The sequence below is a fragment of the Danio rerio genome, chromosome 3 (assembly GCF_052040795.2).
Source record: "Danio rerio strain M-AB ecotype USA chromosome 3, GRCz13ab, whole genome shotgun sequence".
NCBI lineage: Eukaryota > Metazoa > Chordata > Actinopteri > Cypriniformes > Danionidae > Danio > Danio rerio.
This window is the reverse complement of record NC_141023.1, coordinates 27,276,581-27,299,453: the sequence shown is the minus strand read 5'-3', so window position 1 is coordinate 27,299,453 and position 22,873 is coordinate 27,276,581. Positions and strand designations below refer to the sequence as shown.

The 22,873-nt window shown below is 35.2% G+C and overlaps 2 protein-coding genes across 29 annotated transcripts in view; one reads left to right on the top strand and one right to left on the bottom strand.

Moving 5' to 3' along the window:
- abat (4-aminobutyrate aminotransferase) overlaps positions 1-16,173 on the top strand; it is a 48,645-nt gene extending 32,472 nt beyond the window's left edge. For 3 of the 19 annotated variants that reach the window (XR_015479609.1, XR_015479617.1, XR_015479618.1), the window contains 7 exons: positions 31-179; positions 3,808-3,945; positions 5,404-5,571; positions 7,316-7,462; positions 9,148-9,259; positions 11,270-13,106; positions 13,580-16,173. Coding sequence is in view for 4 of the 19 variants with exons in the window: in XM_087242317.1 (XP_087098443.1) it covers positions 31-179; positions 3,808-3,945; positions 5,404-5,571; positions 7,316-7,462; positions 9,148-9,259; positions 11,270-11,391 (836 nt within the window). In the remaining 15 variants the exon portion in view is untranslated. Of the gene's footprint in view, positions 1-30; positions 180-3,807; positions 3,946-5,403; positions 5,572-7,315; positions 7,463-9,147; positions 9,260-11,269 lie in introns of all 19 variants that reach the window. The other 16 variants (XM_087242317.1, XM_087242316.1, XM_087242318.1 and 13 more) reach the window with 13 other exon arrangements.
- The window catches only part of carhsp1 (calcium regulated heat stable protein 1), a 33,701-nt gene continuing 26,984 nt past the window's right edge, over positions 16,157-22,873 (bottom strand). For 3 of the 10 annotated variants that reach the window (XR_015479642.1, XR_015479646.1, XR_015479645.1), the window contains 4 exons: positions 21,924-22,131; positions 18,826-18,948; positions 16,400-17,245; positions 16,157-16,279 (listed from right to left, as the gene is read on the bottom strand). Coding sequence is in view for 3 of the 10 variants with exons in the window: in NM_200562.2 (NP_956856.2) it covers positions 17,083-17,245; positions 18,826-18,948; positions 21,924-22,131 (494 nt within the window). In the remaining 7 variants the exon portion in view is untranslated. Of the gene's footprint in view, positions 17,246-18,825; positions 18,949-21,923; positions 22,132-22,873 lie in introns of all 10 variants that reach the window. The other 7 variants (XR_015479643.1, XR_015479647.1, XR_015479644.1 and 4 more) reach the window with 4 other exon arrangements.

Below are 22,873 nucleotides of genomic sequence, written 5' to 3'. Positions count from 1 at the left end.
TGTTTGTGTGTGTGTGGTGTTGGATTTCAGGTTGCCTGGCCACAACACATTCCAAGGCCATCCACAAGCTGGACATCCCATCCTTCGACTGGCCTATCGCACCCTTCCCGAAGCTGCGGTATCCTCTGGAGGAGTTTGAGAGGGAGAATGCTCAGGAGGAAGCCCGCTGTCTGGAGGAGGTCAGAGTCAAATATCTCTCACATGCAGGGTTTTCGTGGCTCATGGATTTTTTGGAATATCATGGAATTTCAAAAGATCAGTTGCAGAAATTAAAAATCAGGATTTTTTTTGTACAGGTTCCTGAAAATCCGGCACTTTTGTTTGTCTCTCTAAATATTATGCTTCATTTCCATTGAGCAGTACGATTTAGTAACTATAGTTTGATACGGGTCACCGTGATCAGGCTTGCATTTCCACTGTGAAAATTGCTCTTTTGCTAGATTTAGAGTAAACCAAAATGTTGCGTTCAGGAACATTCTCGCTCTAAAAAAATTCAGTTAGGGTTAGTAAACTCAGGATCGTTATTTCAAATATTACTGTTGTGGATTCCTCACATTTTTAGACACCATTTTAAATAATACTACATTTATAAAATGAACCGAACAGAATTATTATTTATTTTGTTGGTTACAAGAAGACTTGGCTTGCTCCATGTCCTAGTGATTCTTTTCTGTAAGCCAATAATGTTCAGCAGTGAGTCTAGCTCCAATTTTTGGCACTTTTTTGTAGTGTGATCATGGAAACTGACATATTTGAGTACCGCACTGTACTGTACGGGACCATACGGATCAGTGGAAACATGCCATTAATTTCTACTTACCCAAAAATGTAGTGCAAGTAGAATAAAAGTATATGTTGTAAATATTACTGAAAGCATGAGTAAATTGTAGCCTTTTTAAGAGTGCTCTTGATGAGTAGATATTATAACACTTAAAAGTTGATGCATTTACATGTGAAACAAAACATTCTGTTGTACATTTAGTTATTGTTGAAGGCTATTCTACAATTTCTGTCATCATACTGCAGATAACGGTCATCTTCTGATCAGTGTCAAAGTCTAAACCAAGGGTGCCCAAACCTTTTCTTATAAAGGGTCAAAAACCAAACTTGACTGAGGTCTGTGGGCTGAAGGAAAATATAACGAACTGTATTACATTAAAGTTGCCATGAGTTATTTCTTAATTTATTTTCATAATATAAAAAGAAAAACTAGAAAACATTGCTTTTTATGAACTATTATTTATATATATATATATATATATATATATATATATATATATATATATATATATATATATATATATAATAAAGTTATTACAGTAAAAACAGTAGCTCAATTATAAAACAGACAAAAAAAGTTTTGTTCAATTAAAAATGATGACCTCTGTTAAAGCTCCCAATCAATCTTCTTTTTCAGATAGGATGGCGAACCAAATCAAAGCTTATCATGGGCCAATTTTGGCCTGCGGGCTCTATTTTGTACATCTCTGGTCTAAACAGTCTCTTGGTCATTGCGTGTAACAATTTAGTGCTTTCTGTCTCTAGAGGTTGTTCTGTATGATTCAACTCTTTTTTTTTTTGATTGGAATGGAATCACAGCTCTGACGATTCTACTTTTTTTTTTTGTCTCGACTATGGCAATTTGGCTGAAGTAGTGACTGCAGTTTGAAGGAAAAATAGTAGAGTAAAAGTACACATTTTTAACACTACTTAGTAAAGAACAATTCCTAAGACAACCTACTCAATTACAGTCATTTGAGGATTTGTAATTTGTCACTCCACTGATTTCCTTTTATCAAAATGTAAATTTTCTATACCGTCATATTTGTTTAATCACATATTTTTGCACATTTTGCCTTTTGTTATAGTTGGGCTTTTATTCAGCACCGTTTTATTCCATTTCCCGTTCGCCAACTTCCAGTCACTTAAATTGCATGCATTCACCAGGCTGTACCTGTTAATTAAGGCAAACATAAAAGAAAAATTTATTTTTCAAGAGTTTTGGCTACAAAATGATTATTTCAAAGACTCTGTTTTAGAGTGCTCTTGTTTCCTTTAATGGCTTTTTAAAATGTTGAGGTAAATTAGCTATTTTTTGCTCTTATAATGGTTATTAAATTCATGAAAAATGATATTGAAGCTCAAACAATCATCATATTATTCAAAGCACAATTGCACCTTGTTTTTCCATTCATTATAGGTCATGGAAATTCAGTGTTTTAGTCAGGGAAAGTAAAGGAATTTGACATTTGGTTAAGAGTGGGAACCCTGAGGTGTACAGGGCTTCGTGCAAAATCAGCTCAGTTAACAGCTCTGTAAGCAATTAAATTCTGGATTACAATGAGGCAATCATAATGCCCTATTATTTAACATTTGAATACATGTAGAAATAAAATACTTCTTATTTTCACTTAGACTATCTAAAAGTATAATGTGAAATGAATTAAAACTATATTGAAAAAAATAAGAAAACTTGCAGTAAAATTAAAATCTTAAACTCTGAATAGCATAACATCTCAATGATAGCAAACTGATATGTACAGGTAGATAAAATGAAATATTATATCAACGCATGTCATTTTTGATGATGATGCTTAATATTATTATTATTATTATTATTATTAGCTTTAAGCTTACATTTTCTGCTGGTTAATTTAGAGTTTATCAGTTTATTTGGTTTTATGTTAATTTTGTTTTATTTACATGCTGTTTGTCTTTGTGATAATTATTATTATAATAATGATTATTATTATTATTAGACTTTAGCATTTAAAGTGCATCCACAAAGTATTCATAGCGCTTCACTTTTTCCACATTTTTTTTGTTACAGCCTTAATCCAAAATGAATTCAAATAATTTATTTTCTCAAAATTCTACACACAATACCTCATAAAGAAAATGTGGAAAAAAGATTTTTTGAAATCGTTGCAAATTTATTAAAAATTAAAAAGCTGAAAAATCAGATGTACATACGTACTCACAGCCTTTGCTAAATACTTTGTTGATACACCTTTCGTAACGATTACAGCCTCAAGTCTTTTTGAATATGATGCCACAAGCTTGGCACACCTGACATGCACTGTCAACCCTGGGACCTTACAAAACAGGTGTATGCCTTTTCAAATCATGTCCAATCTGAATTTACCACAGCTGAATTCCCATTAAGCTGCTGAAACATTTCAAGAATGATCAGTGGAAACAGAACCTTTACCTGAGTTCACTTTAGAGCTTCACTGCAAAGGCTGTTAATATTTATGGACATGTGAATATATATAAATATTTTTTTCATTTTTTTTTTAAATAAATTTGCAAAAAGAAAAAAAAAGAATTCACATTGTCATTTATGGGGTATTGTGTGTTGAATTTTGAGGAAATAAATTAATTTAATCCATTTTGCAATGAAACTAACAAAAATGTGGAAAAGTGAAGCGCTATAAATACTTTCCAGATGCACATGTGTTTAGCATTTTTGTTTTGTGCTTTTTGTGGTTTTGCTTTTAGCTTTTCATTTTGTAGTTTTGTTATCTTTTTAAATGTTTATGTTTCTAACTTTGTTTCATTTATACTTTTTCTTTTTAAGATTTTATTTCCTGTTAGGAAGCTTTTTTTTTTTTTTTTACTTTCATTTTAGTCCGTAAACTACTAGGATTTATAATTATACTTTATTTATGTAGCACATTTCATACACAATGTTATTTCAAAGAGCTTTAAATAAACGGGAATAAAAGAAACCAATATAAGAAAATTCACTAGAATCACTATTTTGACATGCAAGTTAGAGATTTAATATGTCTGAATGGATTTCAGGTTGAGGATCTGATAGTGAAGTGGAGGCAGAAGGGCAAACCGGTGGCTGGTATTGTGATCGAGCCCATCCAAGCTGAAGGAGGAGACAATCACGCCTCACCAGACTTCTTCATCAAACTAAGAAACATTGCACGCAAGGTAAAGCTCTTCGTTTGCAGGATAACTCTACTCTAATGCTTCATTATCCTTCACAGTACTCCTCACTCACTCCGTCTCTGCTTTGAAGTACTGTCAGAAGGATACTCCATTTATGAATATATATATATAAAAAAGACTCTTTGAATGATCAAATAAAAGAAGACACTCGCAGCTCTGCAGGAAGTTCTTTTATCTGCTCTAATTTGAGTCTTTCTAAATGTGATAAGGCAGGACACAATAGGACATAATTTAATATAGCTGTTATTATGGCAAAAAGGGCATATCGTGGGGGGCATATCATGAAAATCTGAATTTTTCCATCTTTAAGTGCTATAATTGGGTGTATGGCGCATCTGGAAACTCAGAAAACATGAAAAAGGACAACCTACTGTAGTAAACCAGTTTTGGTAAGCCTTTATCTGCAAACATCAGGAAAAGGGCACCATTCAGATTTGGTTTAATAGTGATATAATACTACACGACTTAATCACCCATGGCACCACTGCAGCTGGTGATATACTGGACCTGTTTACTAGCTGTAGCAGCTTGATTAACCATGTCTGTGCTCAAAAAAAACAATAACAAATGTTTAATTTTTGGATCTGCCAAGTAACATATTGACTCCTGACTTCCAAATCACTAATCAAACTAGTTTTTGAAGGGAATGTGTTAGTATGAAGCACATTTGTGCAAAATATATTTTATGCCAGATTTACACTTACCATCAACCTCTACCCCACCCCACCTAATGTTTCACAGTTTGAAATATTATGGTTTTTCCTCTTGTTAAACTGCATTAACTCAATCTACATAGTGAAAATGCAATAGAAATAAAGATGAATTGAATTGAGAAAAAAAAGAAGTGGTCACTTAAAATGAAGCATGTCAATGTTCAGCATGTGTTGTGTGGCTGCCAGGGTTCCTGCGCTTTTTGAAAGTAATTTAATTTCAGGTGTGTGATTCAAGGCCTGGAATGTATCTACAAACAGACATAGATCCTTGCAAGTGCTTAAATTCAATTTTAATTTAAATAATTTCATGGTTTTATTTTAATAATTGTACTTAATTGTCAAAAACAGAATGATAAAACTGAGAAACTCTTAAATTAAAAATCCTAAATTTAAATCTTGTACAATAACACTGTCAAATAATGCACAATTGTTCAATATTTCAGAAGCAGCATTTAAATATATCCAATATTAAATTCAAATCAAATTTTATTAAAACTCTTAGAATTTAAATTTCTTTTCTTTTTTTCAAAATTACTCTTTATGTAAATATCAAGTGTAAGTAAAAAGTCAAGTACAGTAAGGATTCTGACAGTTTAAATTGATTTAAAATGAATGGTGCTATTAAAAGTCCTTGAACCTCGTGTTCATGAAAGCATGGGAACTCTGGACTGCACTGGGATTTGACAGACAATGGGTTGACAGATTTGTCTGTGTCTGCTTGTTTCAGCATGGCTGTGGTTTCCACGTTGATGAGGTTCAGACCGGTGGAGGAGCAACGGGCAAATTCTGGGCTCATGAGCACTGGGGTCTGGACGACCCTGCGGATTTGGTGTCCTTCAGCAAGAAGATGCTGACCGGAGGATATTTTCACAGAGATGAACTGCAGCCTGACAAAGTAAGAGCTGTCACAAACATCCCCTCGTGCAAAATCAGAAAGCGCACCGTTTGCTGATAAATGGCGTTATAATGGGGTTTAGGAGCTGATGATTGTTCAGTCAGAATAAACGATTGCATGTCCTCAAATGAGGTTTATTCAGCTGTCTGCAGCTGAGCACTAGCGCCCCCTACTGTCGAAAACATACTTTTTGTCTGCATCCTACAGGCTAAATTCTCACACAGTAATGTATTGACTACATTTATTTTTTATTAAATAACTGCACAACAAGAATCAAAGCTGACTGAACTGAAAAACTTTTAATGAAAGAACTATTTATGCATCCTTTTAAATTGTTGTAATGGTTTGTTCTTATTGAGAATAATAATAATAATAAAAACAGTAAAATAGTGATGAAACTTAAAGTCTGTGAGAAATCAAAATTTACAATGTTTGTTTTGCTCGCACACATTTTTATTCTCTATGTGAACAATTCATCTGGGCAAGTTAATCAACTTGGAATTTTTTTTTACTTTCATAATCTTCAATCAAATTCTGAGCATTTCCTTCTGCATCTAGAGTTGCGGTACTTGTATGTATATATATATATATATATATATATATATACAGTAGATATCGTATATGGGCCCTGAACATGCGTCAATACCACCGCCATATTTGTACAGTGCTCCCAGGACAAAAGTCATTCAACCGCATTAGTCAAGACTACAGCAAATCAGCAAATTGTGTAAATGAAATATGACAACAAGACGCTGATGCCAGAAACTTGTATTATTGTCGCCTGTAACGACTAGTGTTTGAAGTAGCTTGTAAGGGTGCCTGATAACACAACAGTGCCTGCGCCTCAATGTGTGCACTGTCCACCCAAAATATTGAATATTACAAATGTTACATACCATTGAGACGCAGAGATCTATCGATGGTTCACAAGAGTCGTTAACGAAGATTCATTCACAAACGAATCGCTCTCTCTGTTAGAACATGAAGTGAAAGCAGGAAAAGGTGTTGTGTTTCATGACACAGATTAGATCAAATTTAACAAAGAGGGAGGATAATACATTTCCATGCACACAAACACATCCTCTTTGTCATCAATGCCTGTGCGATCATGATTTTCCATCACTTTTTTACATTGATGGATAAATAATTTCTGTAATTAAAAAAAAAAAATGCATGATGACCCCCAGGATAACTCCAGATAATAGATGTATGTATAAATGTCTATATATCTCTGGCTCTGGATGGCCAGTCCTCTACATCTTGGTCGCGCGTTCATTTCAAATAGCACTACCCTGTACTAAAATGGCGGCTCTATTGACTCATTCCTTCCAATAGACAACAGTAGCATAGGCGAAATCTGATGTAAAAATCTGTTACACATCAACATACTGAAATGAGTCTCAGCAACTTTTGGTTCTCACAGACTTTAACTGAAGCTTTTGTGTATTATATAGTTTATTTGCATCTCAGATTTATAATGCACAGTGTTTTGTCATTAAATATTATTAAATATTTTCAAGTGTTCAACAGAAGAAATAAAATAATACATTTAAGATATTTAATTATGGGTGGTGATCCATTTAAAACAAGCCAATTAAAATAGCCCTTTTCCTGTTTTGATCTGTTGAAAAGGTTTAGAATAATGGATTTGTTAGCTGTGGAGTGGCATGGCTTTTGTGAGGGAGCTGGAGTGTGAAAGCAGATGAAGTTGAGCATTTGATCTGACAATGCTCTGCACTTTTAGCCTTACAGAATCTTCAACACGTGGATGGGAGACCCTTCCAAGAATCTGTTCCTATCAGAGGTGCTCAATGTGATCAGGAGAGAGAACCTTCTGGAGCAGGTGACGCGTTCAGGCAAAGCTCTTCTGCAGGGGCTCTATGCTCTACAGGTACAGCCCGCTTCATCATACACCACTCTGCTTGTGTTAGAAAATATTTGTTTATGATAATTTTTTAGTTAAATCACACATTCAATTAAATTGTTTTATACAATCATAGTGTACACAACAGTCTCTGGGCTTGCTGCATCATAAACAACATTTTAACAATTTCTAAAAAAAACTATGACTTTCTGGCCATCGGCCATTAGGCATGGATATATATACTGCGATCATGAAAGTATTACATCGCTTTATAAATGTTTATTATTACCATTTGATGAGTCTCCCCATACAGTTTGATACACTTGAATCAGATGGCTGCTCTGTGTAACGTCACTCTTAACAAGCGGATACATTTTGTTTTATGCCAAATTTTTGATTAGAAAAAGCTTTTCTGAGAGATTGATAACTAATTTGCACAACTGTAAAAGTAATTTCCTCAATATTATTATTATTTTTTTTTCAAATCTAAATCTGTCAGATTATTCCTCAATTTAAGACATGGTTAACCTATCTCACTTAAATGTTGCACATGGAAAGAGTCCGTTATGGAGTTTTTAGTAGGCCCACATGGAATGTGCACATCCATAAAATCTGCATTTTTTAGCCCATTGACTCTATGTATTTACTTGTGTAATATTAATTCAGTTTTTAAATGAATTTCACTAATATAATTGTGATTATAATAATAATATTAAAAATTTCATATGATTTATTTACAATACAGTTTGTAAAGTAATATTTTCTGTCTATTAGTAGATCTGTTATATGAGAGACTTGCTTTATTTAACAAATAAGTGGATCTAATTGCATTAGCATTGTAAACATTAAATAGAAGTTAAAAATCTATATTTGTTAATTTCATATATGAAGTTTTTAGTTATGATACTCATAAAATCATTCCGCATAAATCTGCAGATTTTTTACACATATATCCCTAAGTTTTACCATATATGGCAATCATTTCTTGATCATCTGGACCAATTTAATGCAGATTCTGAGCAGCATTGTAGTGCTTAATATGTTCATCGCCCCTATTGACTGCATCTTTGTATTTTCATTGAATCTGTTTATATGCTCTAATTGTTTTTTATTAATAATTAAATGTATTATTAATACCATTATTTACTATTATTAACACCAGTGCTTGCATTCGCCAAATACATGCATGTATTCTGATGCTCCATAATATTTATTTCTATTTATTCATTTGTTCATACATAAGTTGCCTGATTATATCCAACATTTTATGCTACAAATATTTAGAGGATTTTCTCACTATTGACTGTATTTTCTAAATCTTGTGATGATGCAAGTATTTCCCCTCTTTAAAACCTTTTGACTCAAAAAAAAAACTTATAAAAACTAGTTTCTGATATGAATTCATTTGATGATTTTAAGGCTAGAAATGTATGCAGCAATTGAGTGCATATTTATATATAACATTTTAGAGCAAAGAACTAGATACTTTTTGTGAACTTTTTTTTTTTTTTTTGCTTTGAGTAATAAATCCACTGTGTAAGTGTGGTGATAAATAGTACTTTTTTTGTCTTTTACCCTATTCACCTTAATGGTTGTCTTAAGAGGATGTTCATCACTCCTGCAGCCGGAGACAGAATGACAGCGTAATCCATCATGTCATGTAATGAGTGTTTGTTGTGGATTGATGATGGTTTCTTCGTTGTCTATTGTAGAGTCAGTATCCTCATCTCTTGAGCGGAGCCCGTGGTCAGGGAACATTCTGTGCCATCAACGCCAGCAGTGATGCCACACGTGACTCCATCATGCTGAAGGCCAGGAACAAGGGTACGCCATCACACACACACACACACACACCATGTCCAGAGTTGACATTTACTGGAACACAATTATTTCAATATTTTCTTATTTAGATTTTAAGTAGTGACAACAAGGAACTACAGTAAAATAGATTTGCAATGTCATAAATACTCATAAATAATAATTATTATTATATTTAAGAATATTAACTATATCTCAGGTAAAAAAAATTACAATTACTATATATATATATATATATATATATATATATATATATATATATATATATATATATATACATATATATATATATATATATATATATATATATATATATATATATATATATATATATATATATATATATATATATATAACATACAGTTGAAGTCAGAAATATTAGCCTGTTTATTTTTTCACTAATTTCTGTTTAACAGGGATAATCTGGTTTAATCTGTAGACAATCAAAAAAAAATATATATATAGCTTGAAGGGGCAATTAATTTTGACCTTAAATTGTGTTTAAAAAATTTAAAACTGCTGTTATTGTAGCCGAAATAAAACAAATAAGACTTTTTGTTTAAGAAAAAATATTATCAGACATACTGTGAAAATTGCAGTGCTCTGTTAAACATCATTAAATAATATTGACTTCAAATATATTTGTTGTATTTTTATTTATTTTTATTATATATTTTTACTAATTTTGCAATGACCATAATTCCCTGCAACAGCTGTAGTAACTTGTTGTTTGAGATGATGAATATTATATTTTGACTATTTGTTGTATAAAATAATTGTAGTTTTATGTAATTAATTTCATTTAAAACGATATACAATAAAGCAGTCATTTAAAATTCTAATAAATATTTAACAATTTAACATTTTTGTTACATTTTAATAAATGTCGCCTTGATAAACAGAATAATTTTATAAAAATAAAAAACGGCATAAAAATACAAACTGACCCCAAACTTTTGACCAGTAGTGCATGTTAATATACTAATTAATACATGTTGTTGCAATTTATAATCCTATTAATTAGGGCTGCACGATATTGGAAAATTTTGATATTGCCAATGTTTTATTTTTATGCGATTAAAATATTGCTATATGAATAGTTTTACAAGATGGATTGAATGGCTGTATTTGATGGATTTCTGCTGGAGTCTAACAGTATTCCAATACAGAAAACAATCACACAAAAAAACTGCTTTTCTTAAATGCTTTTGGAGACATGTGCTTTGTCTCATTTTTAGTCAAATATCAAAACAATTAAAGTAAAAAATATTGTTTTCACCTTCATAAAAAATTTCAAAATGAAGAGTTTTTCTTTTAAAACAAGCTAAATTACCTGCCAGTAGGGTAAGTAAAATTGTTTTACAACTTTTTTTTTTTTTTTAAAGATTTATTTTAGGACAGTATTTAGACAGGAAGCGAAGTTGGAGAAAGAGAAGGGGGTAGGGTAGGGAAATGTCCTCGAGCCGGAATTCGAACACGGGTATCCCTGACGTGCTATTGCACCATATGTGGATGTGCTAACCACCAGGCTATTCGCCAACTATATATATATATATATATATATATATATATATATATATATATATATATATATATATATATATATATATATATATATATATAATTATTAATCATAAATTTGATAAATACAGTAATTAAATAGAATTCTGTAGCTCCTGGTCAGCTAAAATTCAGACTCATCATTGCATGTCTTGCGATGTGACTTGCAGATGTGCACATTGTGATATCAATGCTGAAAGGATATATTGTGCAGACCCACTGATAATTCATGTATTACCATTACATTTAAATTACTATGTAAAAATTATATTTATCATTATGGGCAATAAACACCACAACTGTAAACCATTTTTATGACTTAAATAATTATATAATCAATTTAAATTGACAACAAAATGATAGTAGCAGCTACTACACAATATAATTAGTAGTAAGCATACATTTTTGTCCACACAGTGCAAGGTTTTTCTCTAAACTGCTCATTTTTCTGGTCAGGTGTATTTCTGGGTTCCTGTGGAGAAAAATCCATCCGTTTCCGTCCTGCTCTAGTCTTCAAGGAGTATCATGTCCATCAGCTGCTGAACATCCTGAATGACGTCCTGGCTGAGCATAAATAGAGTAGTGTCTGGCCTTCATCATCAAACACACAAAGAGTACTGGAGGCTTTCCAGCAGCCTCACACTATTAACTGCTCTCTGTCTCTCCTGTCATCTCTCATTAAGGACGACACCAATCTGTCTTCTGTCTCCTCTCATTCATCTCATCTCCACCATAATTCTCTTGACCAAACTGATTTTAGCCCAACGCTAACCAAGGGTCATTCACTGAAATGATAGACCTAGAAAGCGACTGATGTCACAGCGTAGCTTGTGAAATGTGAGGTCAGATGTTTTCCAACCGTCCAAAATCTGACCAATAAAGCAGTGTAGTAGAGACGGGGATTTCCAATCGCAATATATTTCTATTTTCTATCCCTTTAAATGTCGTATAAAGGCATGAGGAAATGTTTAAAGCATGAAAAGATGAGCAAAGACGTTATAGAGATAAATGATAACATAGATAGATATAACTGCACTGGAATGCTCTTTAGGATGTCACTTTGCAGATGGTCCTGTCTGAAATAAAGGTATAGTTCACTCAAAAAAAAAAGAAAAAAAGAAACTCTACTAATCTTTTTGTAGAATGTTTGAAACTAGTAACCATTTACCTCCATTTTGTTCTCCCTATTTTGCATGTTGATGTTTACTGTTTTCAAACATTCTTCAAATGATCTTTGTGTGTTTTTGAATTTCTGGGTGAACTATACTTTAAAAACTGATGGTGTTGGATTGATCAGGCTGAAAATTCTGAGAAGGTGAATTGTAGGTTTGTGTAAAGATGTCTCTGAAGCTGAAGATCTTCAATCAATCGGCATGTCACTTTTGAGGTGACCTTATTATTTTAATATTCCTCAATCATAGAGAGATGTGGACTCTAATCCACATATTTAGGAACGCAAAAACCTGTAAAGCACAAACCGGTTTGGTAACGTGATGCCTGATGGTTTTTCGCTTCCGCATGCATTATCAGGCAACAATGAAAGTCTTAACCGTCCATCAGATCCAACAATAGAAATCTGTCAGGGAGAGCGTTTTAAAAGCACAAACTCATATTGACCATGCTCTGCTCAGGTGAACATGATCCCCCTGCTGTTTCTCATTTACAGGCCGTGCTGGGAAAAGCGATATTGTTCTGCTGGCTGGTATTGACATGGTGTGATCTTCATGTGATGGTTTTGACAGCCTGTTCGTGTTTGCAATGTTCGGGGTGATTCTCCTGCTCCAGTTTCTCCAAGCTGACATGTCCCTTCAGCTTGATTGTTTTAAACGTTCTTTATATATTTGGATGCTGCCTTCATGTGCTACAGGGAAGTTCCTAAAGGGGCAGTTCACCCAAAAATTAGATAGTCAGCCTCATTTATTTAACCTCTGCTTATTCCAGACATATTTGAGTTTCTTCTGATGAACACAAAGGAAGCATAACAGCCTTTGACTTCCATAGTAATTTTTTCTTTCCCCTTCTATGGATGTTGATGGTGTTTTTTCCCCACAACATTCTTCAGAATATCTTTCTTTGTGTTCATCAGAAGAAATAAATACACTTCTGACTTTTATGTGAGTAAACCGTGAGGAAATTTTCACTTTTGGGTGAATTATCTCTTTAAGTGTACATGGATTTCAAATTATACACCATTTGAGTTTTCAGACTAGACACTTGTCATTTTGTGTTGTCCGGATCCAAATATTTACATTTTAAAAAGATCTTAGAATTTGTTTTAACTATAGTTGCTGATGTGGTTTAATTGTTTAAGCACTTGTCGGCTATTGTTTTTGCATTCTACGGTAGTTTGATCCTATCGCACTGGTGCAGACGAAAAGTGCCACTTCTTTAAAATACAAACATTGTTTTCTTGGTGTCCATTTGTGACTCTGCATACTTTTGAAACTGCCAGAACATCCTCAGTTTTATATGAAGTAACATTAAGATTGTGCGCATCTGATGTTCAATACCTCGAATCGTCAAAGAGGCAACTTAAGTTTCAAAGAGTAGTCTTAAAAATGGGGCAGCGCATGTGGAGTACTCGCATACTACCCACTAAACCAGTGTTTCTCAACCACGTTCCTAGAGGACCACCAGCTCTGCATATTTTCCACATCTCCTTAACCAAACACACCTGATTCAGATCATCAGCAGACTGAAAGACCTGTAATGGGTGTGAGAGACAAAGTAGACATCTAAATTATGCAGTGCTGGTGGTCCCTCTAGGAACGTGGTTGAGAAACACTGCACTAAATGGTGGTGAAAATCTTTTGTGACATCAATTCTGAGACTTAAAATGCATTGCTTTTGCTCTTGAATTGATTCAAAGTTAAGCTTTTAGCAACAGACGGTGCTGTATATTGCAGGTATTCAGTCGTACAGTGTTCATAGTACAATTTGATTTATCTTCGAGACATACATCAACTTGCATGACTCAGCCAAAATCCTGTGTATTTGAGTGTATGGTTAAATACTAGCCCAGAGCACCATCTGCTGTTAAAAACTAAACTCTCAATCAATTCAAGAGATTATAAAGATAAATTTGAAATAGTCTCAACTTTTCACCATATTTCTACTGTTCACTCATGTCTTATACACATTTAAATGTTAAACAAACATACTCTGGGCTTTATGTCTAAAAACGGAAGTATACTTTAGGTTTAAAGTGCTCAGGTGTGATAATTTATACACCAAAAAAAAAACAAATGAAGAAAGTATTGAACATGTAAATGTTGGTATATGTAAAACCTAAAGTATACAGCACTTTTTACACAGTCAAACGCCTTTCGAAGTACACTTCATTTAACTATTACGCGTACAAAACAAACTGCAATACAAATGTACAAATGAGTGTACTTCACGACATACCATCTATTGTCTTTGTAGCACATGTTCTAGTCTGGAGAGCCGGTGTCCTGCATATTTAAGTTCCAACCCCAATTAAACACAGCTGAACCAGCTAATCAAGCTCTTTCTAGGCATACTAGAAACTTCCAGGCAGGTGTGTTGAAGGAAGTTGGAGCTATACAATGCAGAACACCAGCCCTCCAGGAATGAGTTTGGACACCCCTGTTCTAGCATGTTCCATTTATGCAGCTTTACAATCAAAAGTAGCTAAATGTTGCCAGATGACATCATGGACTAATTTGTATATCAGTGACGTCATGTAAGTTAGCCCGTCATGTTTCTACTCTGAGGTGCCGTGTATTAAATTATATTTGAATATTACATCCAGATGCACAATACATGAGTTCTTATTAACATATTTCGTTGCGTGATGACGTCATTGTGTAATCGCAACTCAAAACTACATCTTTATGTAGTATACGAAATAATGAATGCTTTCTCAAATTGACATGGCCATCCCAGCACAAACATTATTTGAAATATGTCCATTAAGATTTCTATGAAAAATACAGTTTACTATTTTTAAAAGGAACACTTTTTGATTACTGATTGATGAACACTTTTTAAAGATTTTTTTTTTTTTAAATATAACACTGATAATGAACATTTACATTCTTCTAAACCAGGGGTGTCCAAACTTGGTCCTGGAGGGCCAGTGTCCTGCAGAGTTTAGCTCCAACTTGCCTTAATAAACCAGCAAGGATGTTTCTAGAAAGCCTAGTAAGAGCTTGATTGGCACACCCAGGTGTGTCTGACTGGGGTTGGAACTAAACTTTGCAGGACAAAGATTGTTCTAAACAATCACAGCTTGTGTACTTGTTTTAACTTGTGAAATTAACACATTTGTGAAAGTGACAAATTTTATCACTATTAGAATTTATTACTACATGAATTACCAAGAATTATACATGTTTATTATACATTAACAGTAAATTGCTAGCTCAGATTGTTTTCATAACTGAGTAAAGCCTTGAAACTGCTCTTTTGAGTCACTTTTTAAAAATTGCTACAAGTAGCCAAATGAATGTTAAAAACTGCTAAATTTGTTGCTAGGTGCTTTTTGAAAAAAAAAAAAAGGTTGCTAGGGTAGTATGAAAAGTTGTTAAATCTAGCAACAAAATTGCTAAGTTGGCAACACTGTTCTGAAGCGGTCTAACTTCAGACTTAAAAGCTTATATTTATAATTTCAGCAGGATCTCATTAGAAAGCATAACTATTTTACAGATGAGGTGGATAATAAATGGTATTGTGGCTGTCATGTGAAAATGTATGATTTTATTAAAAAGGAGACGTGATCCTAAACCCAACTCTCACTGGGAGATCAGCAATTCATGCTAAAGATAATCTACAAATTCGCCACTTAATGAAACAGCTATGCGAATACATGTGTGAGCTTGTGTTGATTATTCCAGTAGAACATGAAGGCAGCATTAAACAACACTGTAGTCGTGAAATGTTCACTGTGTACGCTTCGTTAGCCAAATATTTTCCCCCAGCAGCTTCAGAATCAAATCTTTTAATTAACCACCATTAATGCATCAAATATAAATATGTACAAAATGCCAGCCTCTAACAAAGAGTGTTATAATTTTGTGATGTTATTGTGTCCTATATGTTGGTTTAACCTAGAAATGCTGTTTTGGATGCCTTTTAAATGTTCTTTTAATGTTGTCGATGGGCAGCATCGAGCCAATGTTAAAGCTGCATCTGTCTGTCAGTAAGTCAAGTCAGTATTTCATTGAGAGATGTGTATTGTTAATAGCCATACTAATGACTATTAATTAATAACTGCAAATGGTTTACACTGTTATGAGTAGTCATATTAGCAAAACAATATAGTGATGTAATTTTACATTAAATCTACATGTTGTTCTGAAATAAATATATTAAAATAAATACCATTTTGATTAATATTTATTTGTGTTTGATTAATATTTATTCGCAAAATCATCATCACATGCTCACAAGAAATGATCAAAATCAGTGTTTCTCAACCACGTTCCTGGAGGACCACCAGCACTGCATGTAGATGTCTCCTTTGTATGTCACACCTATTACAGCTCTTTCAGTCTCCACTAATGAGGTGTGTTTGGTTAAGGAGACATGGAAATTGTGCAGAGCTGGTGGTCCTCTGAGAACATGGTTGAGAAACACTGATCAAAATGATATATTTTCACAACAATGCAGACATACATATTTTTTCTGTGAATAAAAATATGGAAACCTATCTAGTTAAGCAGTTTAGATATGCATTAAGGCTTCATGTTCTTAAAGGGACAGTTCACCCACAAAATCAAACATTTCCAGGTTTCTTTCATCAGTTGAGCATAAAAGAAGACATTTTGATTACTGGTAGAAATTGACATCCATAGTAGGAAAGAGAAAAAAAAAACTAATATCACATTCAATAGTTATCAGTTTCCAACATTCTTCAAAATATCTTCTTTTGTGTTCAACAGATGAACAACTCAAACGGGTAAGTACAATTTTAGGTGTACTGTCCCTTTAAGACTAATCAAATGAATGGAGGATTCACAGATAGTTAGTGTGAGGGATAAACTGAGCTCAGCTCATGCCACATAATTAAACAGAAAGCCATTTAGAGAGAGATTTTAAACAAACCCCCCTCCTGAGCTCAAAGAATGAGAGAAAAAATAAAATGCAAGTCATTTGTTTTTTAATATGTGTGTATTTGTGGCATTATATCAAGGCATTGATTTTGACCTGGTCCAGTCCCCACAAACCTCCAGGAAAGGCCCAGAAGCCTCTGCGAGCGGGAGATCCTTCATGATAGAGTTCAGATGCAGATGTCCGGCTGGAGCTCAGGATTCAAACACGGCTCCTGACCAGGTCTCATGTTTGGTGCCGGGTGCTAAATGAGTGATGGTCACCTCCACGGCCTGGATCTTCTCGTGTTTGGGTGGAATGGAGCAGATCTTGTAGCACACTTCATCTCCTTCCACAGGCACATACTCGCCATCAATGCTAGATGAAGAACAGCGAAGATCAGAAATGTGCGCAGTGGATTTACAGAAACGCCTCTGTTAATGAAGGCCTACATATGGAAGACATTCAGCTGATCAGCACACCAACAGTACATGTTACGGCTGTCTCCCTTATCTGAACCATTAACTTCTTATGTGATGAATTGATTTAGGTTTGTTTGAATAGGAAGAGGTGGACTGTTATATGCAATATGGACTGTTTGTGTGCCTTTAGGAACAGGGTTGGGAAACACTGACATTCAGAGTCAAAAGCTTTAATATTAATGATATATATGATATTATGTTTTGAAAGCTGCATTTGCCCTACATTTACATTAATTAATAAATATTTTGGCACACAAAAAAATGGCTGCTGTTTATTCAAACTACTTACTGCAAATGAGCAGAAACAACACAACTCTCGATTGGGGGGGGGGGGGGGGGTTTGGGGGTCAACTTTGATTGATCTCATGTTTCTACTATCAACTTAATAGTTTTATGTTCAATCTCCTTACATTTGTAAAAAAACAAATAAGTTAATTCCTTTAAGATGTCCCAAAATAAAATGATTAAAAAACATTTTTAAAAACATTTTTACACACACCATACTCAAATGTAACTTAAATTTGATAATATAAAATTTTTATATATATTTTAAAGTTCTCATTTTCTCAGAGATTAATTCTCTTTTTGAAATTACCTGCTGAGAAATAAAAGCCATGAGTATTAAAGGTGCAGTATGTAAGTTTGACACCCAGTGGTTGAACTAGGTATTGCACTTCTGGATCAAAACGCATGCAAGCGCAGGTTGCCAGATTGAGGACAGGAGTGAGTAATTTAGACTGTGTTCTAAATAAAAGCAACGGCACGCGATAGGAGGATTATTTTCCATATTAAAAGGAGTTCTTGTCCTACCCAAAACACCTTTAATTGATATATTAGTGTTCCAAACAGTTGCTTGTGATCCATACCAACTACAGATCAACCGTGATCTGTTGCACCCCTATATATATATTTAATGAGACATCAAATGTATGTATTATTTTATGTTTAACATATACTATTTTTTTCCAGCTGAACATTCATCTGGAAATGCACGATGGAATTTAAACAGAGCAATGTTATATTGCCTTTAAAGTAACTGATCAAATACGATTAAATGTAACTCAGAATCAATTCAGAATTAACCAACCAGCTTTGCAACATTTTCTAAATCCATCAAAAAACTCTTGTGAATGTGTGAAGAGTGGGCAGATGGCGATCCATTTCCCCCGTGATCAAGTACAGTTGATCTGAGAGAAGCTGGTCAATGCTTTCAACTCTCAAACTTGAGTTTAACTGAGCTTTGACCTTAAAACCTTTCCACACTGTTTCTATTCCCAGAAGACCCTCCTTCGCTATTGCTTCAAGCCATCAACAAACGGTCCAGCAGCAACAGCATTGTATATTAATGCTGGCTTGTGTTAGACTCTGTCTGACTGCATCTGCATCACCTTGATGATCAGTGTTTGTAGAGGTGTGTGTGTGTGTGTGTTGGTTTTGATGCAGGAGCATGAAATCTTGTTTGCTCAGTGAACTCACTCAGAAATGTGCACGAAGATGTCATTGCCTCCGTCTGACGGCGTGATGAAGCCGTGTCCTTTGGAACGTGAAAAGCACTTGCAAACGCCAGAAAAGACCGGACCTTCAGCGGCCCGAGCTGCACTGCAGTGGAGGAGGAAGACGACAAAGGCAGTCTGTAATCTCTACATAAGATCAACCTCAAAACAAACATGGCTTAAAAAAAAGATTAAATAATAATAAAATTTAAACCTAAATTTAAAAACAACAATAAAAATAAATGAATTTATTATTGGTAAAATGGTTTTGAAGGCATGGCTTATGAGCTTCATTATCATATTGAGATGCTTATTGGTTGCTTGAGTCAAATGAGCCCACACCCTTGTCTGTATGACAGTGCTATATCATGTCGTGGATGTGTGACATTTATAAAGGGAGTCAATAGGATCAATATATTTTAGTGGGTTATCCCACCCCTATTAAGGAAGTTGAAATGGTTTGGGGGCATGGCTTGAAAGCTTCATTATTATATTGAGATGCTGATTGGTTGCATGAGTCAAATAAAGCAAACCGTCAAGACTGTACAACACTTTTGGAATGTTATTGATGTGTGACATTTATAATGGGAGTCAATGTAATGAATGGATTTGAATAGCCTAATTCATTCATTCATTTTCTTTTCAGCTTAGTGCTTTTATTAATAAGGAGTCACCACAGCAGAATGAACCGCACATGTTTTACGCAGCGGATGACCTTCCAGCTGCAACCCATCACTGGGAAACACACACATTCACACATAGACTACGTACAATTTACCCAATTCACATATAGCCCATGTCTTTGGGAAAACCGGAGCAGCCGGAGGAAACCCATGGAAACATGAGGAGAACATGCAAACTCCACACAGAAATGCCAACTGACCCAGTTGAGGCTCAAACCAGTGACCTTCTTACTGTGAGGCGACAGTGCTACCCACTGCACCACCGCGCCACCCTAATGGCCTAATGCATGGATCACCAATCTTGGTCCTGGAGGGCCGGTGTCCCTGCATGGGTTATCTCTAACTAGCTTCAAAACACCTGCCTGGAAGTTTCAAGTATACCTAGTAAGATCTTGATTAGCTTGTTCAGGTATGTTTGATTTGGGTTAAAGCTAAAATCTGTAGGACACCGGACCTCCAGGACCAAGTTTGGTGACCCTGGCCTAATGTAAAATGTTAAGTCGATGGGAAATTCAGGACGTGTGTCAGCACAGGGGTACGACTTTTACCCCTTTGCGGAGAGTATGTCCTAACTCAGGCTGCAAACGTCATCAGATGTTGTGAATCTCATGTTTCTACGAAATTCACTTTTGGCGTCATGATTCGTCAAAATGTGGTGCAATGTTAAGTCAATACGATTCTGCTTGTCAAAAAAACCCTGACACCTGATAAAAGGCATAGCACACCAATCCTGATAAACCCCCAATTTCAAGGGTCTGGGATGAAAACTGCGAGACTAGTTAAACACCAAAATATTTGTCTGGAATTAGGTAGATGGTATAATATTAAGTATAAAGAATAAAAAAGTGAATTTGCCTAATTAATAAAGTGATTTATTTTAGACAAAGCATGAACAAAGATTACCATGCAGCCAATTAACATAATCAAGCCTTCGAAAATGCCTTTCAAAGGTTATAAAGTGAGAATTAACATTGGAAATGAAAGCTTAGTCATAATAATGATCTCGTCAGCCTACAACAACCAAGCACGCTACATATGAGCCCATCTAAACAATAGCCCCTTTCACACAGTGATACCGGTAAATATCTGGAAAATTTCCAGAACGACTTTACCGGTAAATTAAAAAAAACGCTGTTCACACAGGCGAGGACGTTACGGAATTTTTCCGGAAAAGAGCATTCACACATCCACACACCAAATGCCAGAAAATTCTGACATCATTAACCAGAAATGACCTCTAATCGGCTGCGCTTGTGTTTGTAAACATTTGACTACATTACAAACTCTTCGGATGGATCAGTATTGAGTACAACTCCAATGAAAACATAGAGAAACACTTTCGCATGTCGAGATGTTCATGATATGTGTGTGTGTGTGTGCTGGCGCTATGGGCGCTCACGGGCACACGCAAAGCTTGAAGGTAAACAAACAACGGATTATCATAAACATTTTATCGATAATTATTTACACAGTTAGCATTAAGAAGGAACATAGAAACGTGATCTGACTAACCTCTAGCAGCTAAAGGTGTCTGGAAAAATATTCAAAGGCTTTTATTCTCATAAACCGCGCGGACGTGAATGCGTCTGACTGTTCTGATTGGCTAAAGCAGGTGTCTCACGTCAGCACGTTCTAGACGTGGACGCGCTCTTTCCGGCTATCTTCCTTCTGCATTCACACAGCGCAGCATTCCGGCAAATTGCCGGTAATGTTACAACTTCTCTTTCCGGAAAATAGCCAGAACGAATTTACCGGTATTTTCAAAAATGGCCTGTTCACACATACAACCTTTCCGGAAAATTGCCGGTAATTTTCCGGAAAGGTATGTATGTGTGAAAGGGGCTAATGTTTCGCTGTACTCGGGTAACGTTGCTGAAATTTCCCTCCATCCTCCCCGCCACAACCACCAACAGGTCGGCCTCGTCTCCACTCAGAGGGTTGGCTTTGCCTGCCTTTATCTTCAGGCAGGACCTGCCAGCTCATCCAGAGTTCTGCACCATAGACAAGGCTTACGCCAATAGACTTTATAAAAGGACAGTAACAAACTCACATTTATCCAAACTATTCTCAATAAGTGTTAAAACGTTTATCTGCCTTCTAAAAAGTATTTCTGGTAGAACTACCAGAATTCTACAACTACTAGAGTGGCCATAGTGGTGATTCTGCCCCTTCATTAAAGATTGCAAGAAATTGCCATTTGTCACATTATATTCAAAGATTCTATTGAGATTTTAGAATTAAGTTTCGATGTCTGTTGTCATTTTATGATGTCAATATCCCTATTTTGTGCATTATAGCCTAAATTTGTACACGACTTACAGAAGAGCCCTGAAGGAGTGTACCTTACTTTGCCTAAACGACTTAAATGTAGTAATGGTGGATGGTTAGCTGTACTCACGCAGAGCAGGTGCGGTTGCGGCGTGTGGGCAGCGGGCTGGGGATCAGGTGACTTCTCATGGGTGAGGGCGAGCGGGCTCTGTTGCGGCAAGTGGGCAGGTGCAGAGCGCTGGGGGACACCGGGGAGGATGGAGACAGAGGAGGAGTAGTGGACTTCACTGGAGACGACGCTTCTGAAGACATGCTGATGGCGGGACACTCTGAGGACACTGGAGACACAGAAAGGATGATTTAGCTTATAGAAAAGAAAGTGGTTCTTCAGTGTTTCCTTATAATTTAAAGATTGATGTTTGCTTGCATGTGGATATGAAATGAAGATAGAACAAGTTCTACCTAACGTGGACAGATTAACATCTCCTCAAACTGGAGGTATTTAACAGCGCTATTCAAAATAATTACATCTGCTGCAGTTATGTCACAGTAGCAACGTTGCTTGATTGTTATGCAAGAATGAGACTATAGTTCATATTAGCCATACCAGAAAATAAAATAACTTTAAAAAATATTTTAAGATGCTAATTTGCTAATCGGATTCAATGAGTTATGCTAAGCTAGGCTAAACGTAGACCATCTAAAAGGATTAAAGTTAAATCTCGACTATAAAAGATTGTAAATGAGCCTATTTCCAGCTCCACAAAAATGAAGTGTTCTTTTAATACTACTCTGAACATGTGATAGTGTTGTTGAGATGCTAATGGTCTACTCAGATGCAATGAGCTCAGCTAAGCTAGGCTAAACGTAGACCATCTAAATCAGTGGTGTCCAAACTCGGTCGTGGAGGGCCGGTGTGCTCGAGTGTTTAGCTCCAACCCTAATCAAACACACCTGAACTATCTAATCAAGCGCTTGGATATAGAAACTTCCGGGCAGGTGTGTAGAAGCAAGTTGGAGATAAATTTTCCCGGACACTGGCCCTACAGGACTGACTTATGACACCCCTGTTCTAAATAG